Below are 6,294 nucleotides of genomic sequence, written 5' to 3'. Positions count from 1 at the left end.
TTTCCAGACATTAATATACATGGTCCATATGTTCACATATTTTATATGCTTTCAAAGGTAATGTTCTCGATGAAATTCTGATATTTTGATATCAAAACCACATTATCTGAAAATAATTGTCCAAACATAAAAAAAATCCTATCTTTAAAACAACCTGACTTTTTGAAAATATAAATTTATCTTAAACCTTATAGTAATATAATATACTAATCTGTCTTTATCGTAAATGAAATTTATCGTTACCCTTCACAATAGCTGGAATATAAGTCCACGGGTCGGATGTAAACACAACGCCACACGTGAGGATGGACACATTCAGCCAAAACTTAAACACATTACTCAAGAAACCAGAGGAATACTTAAGGTTATATTGCTTTAATGTGTCATTGATAATAATTTTGTAGACAGTTTTTTTCTAGAACACGTCGTATCTCAAAACCTCTCGGATTTTGGGATTATTGGAATCCTCATGATGTTTGGTGTGCATTAAGCCATAGATAGTTTGGGTATTATTATGATTTTTTTTTATCGGGGAAAAGGTTGAGTTAGATTAGGGGGGTTTCATGTATTTTTTAAAACCCTTAGGGGATGTAATCCCCAAGGCTCACCTTACGAGCGATTTTATTACCAGTAATAAAAAAAAACGAAATTTCTGTGTCTACATTATTTTCATAATCACATGGTATTCACGAATAATAAGTTTGTTATGTTAATATGTATTTGTTATGTTAATATGTCTAGTAAAGGATTGGCATTTGTATTTGTTTACTCAATTTTGCATTAAGTTGAATAAAAGTGCAATATACATCAATACATTGGACTCTCTTTATATTGCCAGCATTATGTTCGAAAAGATTAAAAGAGATAAAGAATACAGAATAGTCTTATGGAATTTCATGCTTAATTTTTTGATAAGTCTTTAATCAAATTCCTAAGAAAATGAATTGCATCATAAATGCCTGTAGTGAAAATACATGGGGACACAGGGGTTAGTTGATCTAACATTATTCCTATCCCTTTTAAGCCACAGAGTAAACTTCGGGAGGCATGGGTAACGCAGACAAAAGCAGTCTATGATTTCATGAAAAGTGAAGAAAAATGCCATGATCTCCCAAAATCTAAAGAAGCTGTGCCTGAGCTGTATATTGATGGTCTGGATGATGAACAGGTGAGAGAAATACAGATAAAGTGTGCAGTTAATCCATTGACAACAGGTTTTATACATGTTTTGGAAAGAAAAGTTTTTGTTTTATTACTCATGCTTTTAATAATTTTAGAGCAATACTGAAATACAGTAATGATAATAATAATGATCATAATAACATTAATTCAAGGAACAGGTGAGATCAGGTTGGCCTAGTAATTGAGTCCTTGATAACTAAGTGGTTGTGAACCGTCTATTTGGGAAACAAAATTAATACAGCAAAACTATAGTGGACAGGGCAAAACCATAGTGGACAGTGCAGGTAGCTACCCATCACCAGTGGGTTAAGACAGCTCTATTTCTTTCTTTATATTTCTTTTTATAGATAACTATATCATTCTTTTTTATATTGGGTGATTTAGTGTATGATATTTTGTTGTCAAACAGTAATTTTATAAGGATATTTATTTTTTCCCAAATGTAACTTCTGTCTTTTTTTTTATAGACTACTTAATGGTCTATATTCTTATTTGCATATAACTTGTCTTCCAGATCTGGCAACTTGTGGAGCTACAGAACAAGGGACTCTTGGCATCCCCTGACAACCTTGAGGGTCTAGATGACTCTAACCTGTGTTACATGGTGGCCAAGCTCAGCAGCTTGGCCAAGTATGATAAATTAGGGGTGGAAGAAGATGAGGGGAAGAATGAGGGTTTTGATGGTGGAGGAGACGAGGGGAGCAGTGGACTGGGGGATGAGGAAAGTAGTGGTCTGGGAGACTCTGAAGATGGTGGTTTTGAAGATTTTGATGATAATGAAGATGACTTGGAGGAGGCTGAAGAAGATGGGATGGAAGATGACGAGGAAAGAAGACAGCGAGGATGATCTACTTGTAAAGCCTGAGGATATTGAAAAGACAGGACTGAATCTAGATTTTGGTATGGACACTGATGATGAGCCAGACAACTTTGATGAATTCATAGCTCCAGAAGGAAAGGAAACAGATGATGAGGAGGAAGAGGAGGAAAATGAAAGGGAGGAGGAGGATTCTCAAGATGAAAGTGGGGATGACTCTAGAATAGAAAAGGAAAGATCTGAAAGGAAAAGACCAGTTAAACCCTCAAACTTTGCAAGAAGCAAAGTTGACTCAAAATTCTTCAACCTGAGAGAGAGTGAGTGGATAGCTGATAATGATATCCTTGGACAGAACTATGATATAAAAGATGATGATGTGGATTATATGCAAGATATGTCAGATGGTGATGAAGAGGTAAATTTCCATTGTTGTTTCTTCTTCTTCGTGTGTTTGTATATCTTGCTTGCATCTAAATTGTAGTCTATGTACAAGTCTGACCACCTTTTTCTCTCTCAATGTACCATTTATCTTTCTCACTCACTCACTCACTCACTCACTCACTCACTCACTCACTCACTCACTCATTCAAGCACTCACTCACACACTCACTGTATACTCATTTGGGAAGATATTTTAGTAACTTTTGGTATAATTATGAGTGTTACCTGAAGAAATACTTAAAAGAATGAGTAATATAAAGTAGTGGAAGTGATGGGTTTACCATTACTGCAGCAGGAAAATGTTGGTAATTTGTTTAGCTTTTGCAGATATATTTTTATTTAGCCTGTAGATTGATAATTGGAGGACATGGTGAAAGTGCAAAAAAAAAAATATATATATATATATATATATATATATTTTTTTTTTTGCACTTTCACCATGTCCTCCAATTATCAATCTACAGGCTAAATAAAAATATATCTGCAAAAGCTAAACAAATTACCAACAGTTCCTGCAGCAGTAATGGTAAAGCCATCACTTCCACTACTTTATATTACTCATTCTTTTAAGTATTTCTTCAGGTAACACTCATAATTATACCAAAAGTTACTAAAATATATTCCCAAATGAGTATACAGTGAGTGTGTGAGTGAGTGCTTGAATGAGTGAGTGAGTGAGTGAATGAGTGAGTGAGTGAGTGAGAAAGATAAATGGTACATTGAGAGAGAAAAAGGTGGTCAGACTTGTACATAGACTACAATTTAGATGCAAGCAAGATATACAAACACACGAAGAAGAAGAAACAACAATGGAAATTTACCTCTTCATCACCATCTGACATATCTTGCATATAATCCACGTCATCATCTTTTATATCATAGTTCTGTCCAAGGATATCATTATCAGCTATCCACTCACTCTCTCTCAGGTTGAAGAATTTTGAGTCAACTTTGCTTCTTGCAAAGTTTGAGGGTTTAACTGGTCTTTTCCTTTCAGATCTTTCCTTTTCTATTCTAGAGTCATCCCCACTTTCATCTTGAGAATCCTCCTCCTCCCTTTCATTTTCCTCCTCTTCCTCCTCATCATCTGTTTCCTTTCCTTCTGGAGCTATGAATTCATCAAAGTTGTCTGGCTCATCATCAGTGTCCATACCAAAATCTAGATTCAGTCCTGTCTTTTCAATATCCTCAGGCTTTACAAGTAGATCATCCTCGCTGTCTTCTTCCTCGTCATCTTCCATCCCATCTTCTTCAGCCTCCTCCAAGTCATCTTCATTATCATCAAAATCTTCAAAACCACCATCTTCAGAGTCTCCCAGACCACTACTTTCCTCATCCCCCAGTCCACTGCTCCCCTCGTCTCCTCCACCATCAAAACCCTCATTCTTCCCCTCATCTTCTTCCACCCCTAATTTATCATACTTGGCCAAGCTACTGAGCTTGGCCACCATGTAACACAGGTTAGAGTCATCTAGACCCTCAAGGTTGTCAGGGGATGCCAAGAGTCCCTTGTTCTGTAGCTCCACAAGTTGCCAGATCTGGAAGACAAGTTATATGCAAATAAGAATATAGACCATTAAGTAGTCTATAAAAAAAAAGACAGAAGTTACATTTGGGAAAAAATAAATATCCTTATAAAATTACTGTTTGACAACAAAATAGCATACACTAAATCACCCAATATAAAAAAGAATGATATAGTTATCTATAAAAAGAAATATAAAGAAAGAAATAGAGCTGTCTTAACCCACTGGTGATGGGTAGCTACCTGCACTGTCCACTATGGTTTTGCCCTGTCCACTATAGTTTTGCTGTATTAATTTTGTTTCCAAATAGACGGTTCACAACCACTTAGTTATCAAGGACTCAATTACTAGGCCAACCTGATCTCACCTGTTCCTTGAATTAATGTTATTATGATCATTATTATTATCATTACTGTATTTCAGTATTGCTCTAAAATTATTAAAAGCATGAGTAATAAACACAAAAACTTTTCTTTCCAAAACATGTATAAAACCTGTTGTCAATGGATTAACTATACACTTTATCTGTATTTCTCTCACCTGTTCATCATCCAGGCCATCAATATACAGCTCAGGCACAGCTTCTTTCGATTTTGGGAGATCATGGCATTTTTCTTCACTTTTCATGAAATCATAGACTGCTTTTGTCTGCGTTACCCATGCCTCCCGAAGTTTACTCTGTGGCCTAAAAGGATAGGAATAATGTTAGATCAACTAACCACTGTGTCCCCATGTATTTTCACTACAGGCATTTATGATGCAATTCATTTTCTTAGGAATTTGATTAAAGACTTATCAAAAAATTAAGCATGAAATTCCATAAGACTATTCTGTATTCTTTATCTCTTTTAATCTTTTCGAACATAATGCTGGCAATATAAAGAGAGTCCAATGTATTGATGTATATTGCACTTTTATTCAACTTAATGCAAAATTGAGTAAACAAATACAAATGCCAATCCTTTACTAGACATATTAACATAACAAATACATATTAACATAACAAACTTATTATTCGTGAATACCATGTGATTATGAAAATAATGTAGACACAGAAATTTCGTGTTTTTTTTATTACTGGTAATAAAATCGCTCGTAAGGTGAGCCTTAGGGATTACATCCCCTAATGGTTAAAAAAATACATGAAATCCCCCTAATCTAACTCAACCATTTCCCGATAAAAAAAAATCATAATAATACCCAAACTATCTATGGCTTAATGCACACCAATCATGAGGATTCCAATAATACCAAATCCGAGAGGTTTTGAGATACGGACGTGTTCTAGAAAAAAAAGTGTCTACAAAATTATTATCAATGACACATTAAAGCAATATAACCTTAAGTATTCCTCTGGTTTCTTGAGTAATGTGTTTAAGTTTTGGCTGAATGTGTCCATCCTCACGTGTGGCGTTGTGTTTACATCCGAGCCGTGACTTATATTCCAGCTATTGTGAAGGGTAACGATAAATTTCATTTACGATAAAGACAGATTAGTATATTATATTACTATAAGGTTTAAGATTAAATTTATATTTTCAAAAAGTCAGGTTGATTTAAAGATAGGATTTTTTTTTATGTTTGGACAATTATTTTCAGATAATGTGGTTTTGATATCAAAATATCAGAATTTCATCGAGAACATTACCGTTGAAAGTATATATAAATATGTGAACATTATGGACCATGTATATTAATGTCTGGAAAGCAAATATATCTATATAATTAGAAAAAAATAAGCACAATATGACTAACAGCGCCATCTATTGACTCAATAGACAACTAATAGAAAAAGACGGTATAGAAGAAAATGTAAAAGGGGAAACTATTATATTAGGTTAGAATATGATTTAACCACCAACGTCTTATTTATTGATATTCATAGATAACTATATATAACTACACACACACACACACACACACACACACATATATATATATATATATATATATATATATATATATATATATATATATATAGAGAGAGAGAGAGAGAGAGAAGAGAGAGAGAGATAGATAGATAGAATAGATAGTATACAGATATATAATATATATATATATTATATATATATATATATATATATATATATATATATATATATATATATATATATGCTGAACTGCTAAAGGCTGGGAGTGAACCTATAGCTCGGGGCCTGCATACAGTCCTGACTGCCATCTGGTAGTCTGGTACCATTCCCCCTGACGTGCTGAGGGGCGTGGTCATCCCTCTCCGGAAGGGGAAAGGGGATCGTTGGGATTGTAGCAACTACCGGGGCATTACACTGCTCAGCATACCAGGCAAGGTTCTCGCCCACATTCTTCTGA

The 6,294-nt window shown here is 34.5% G+C and overlaps 1 protein-coding gene and 1 pseudogene across 1 annotated transcript; one reads left to right on the top strand and one right to left on the bottom strand.

Annotated features, from left to right (window-relative positions):
- The first annotated feature begins 281 nt into the window (after positions 1 to 281).
- The window catches only part of LOC119576631, a 35,568-nt pseudogene continuing 29,555 nt past the window's right edge, over positions 282 to 6,294 (top strand).
- On the bottom strand, positions 3,170 to 5,434 carry LOC119576979 (acidic repeat-containing protein-like). The gene is made up of 3 exons (XM_037924647.1): positions 5,307 to 5,434; positions 4,507 to 4,651; positions 3,170 to 3,978 (listed from the first exon to the last, which is right to left on the bottom strand). The coding sequence occupies exons 1-3, from the start codon at positions 5,363 to 5,365 to the stop codon at positions 3,196 to 3,198; spliced, it is 987 nt and encodes a 328-aa protein (XP_037780575.1). The 5' UTR covers positions 5,366 to 5,434; the 3' UTR covers positions 3,170 to 3,195.

This window comes from Penaeus monodon, chromosome 9, assembly GCF_015228065.2.
Source record: "Penaeus monodon isolate SGIC_2016 chromosome 9, NSTDA_Pmon_1, whole genome shotgun sequence".
NCBI classification, from domain to species: Eukaryota; Metazoa; Arthropoda; class Malacostraca; order Decapoda; family Penaeidae; genus Penaeus; species Penaeus monodon.
This window is presented reverse-complemented; position numbering and strand designations above follow the sequence as displayed.

Excerpts from the sequence above, each read along its gene's own strand:
- LOC119576979 (XM_037924647.1), bottom strand. The coding sequence starts at position 5,365 with ATGGACACATTCAGCCAAAACTTAAACACATTACTCAAGAAACCAGAG. Across the intron at positions 4,652-5,306 it reads AAACCAGAGGAATACTTAAG|GCCACAGAGTAAACTTCGGG; the intron begins GTTATATTGCTT and ends CTATCCTTTTAG. Across the intron at positions 3,979-4,506 it reads ATGGCCTGGATGATGAACAG|ATCTGGCAACTTGTGGAGCT; the intron begins GTGAGAGAAATA and ends CTTGTCTTCCAG.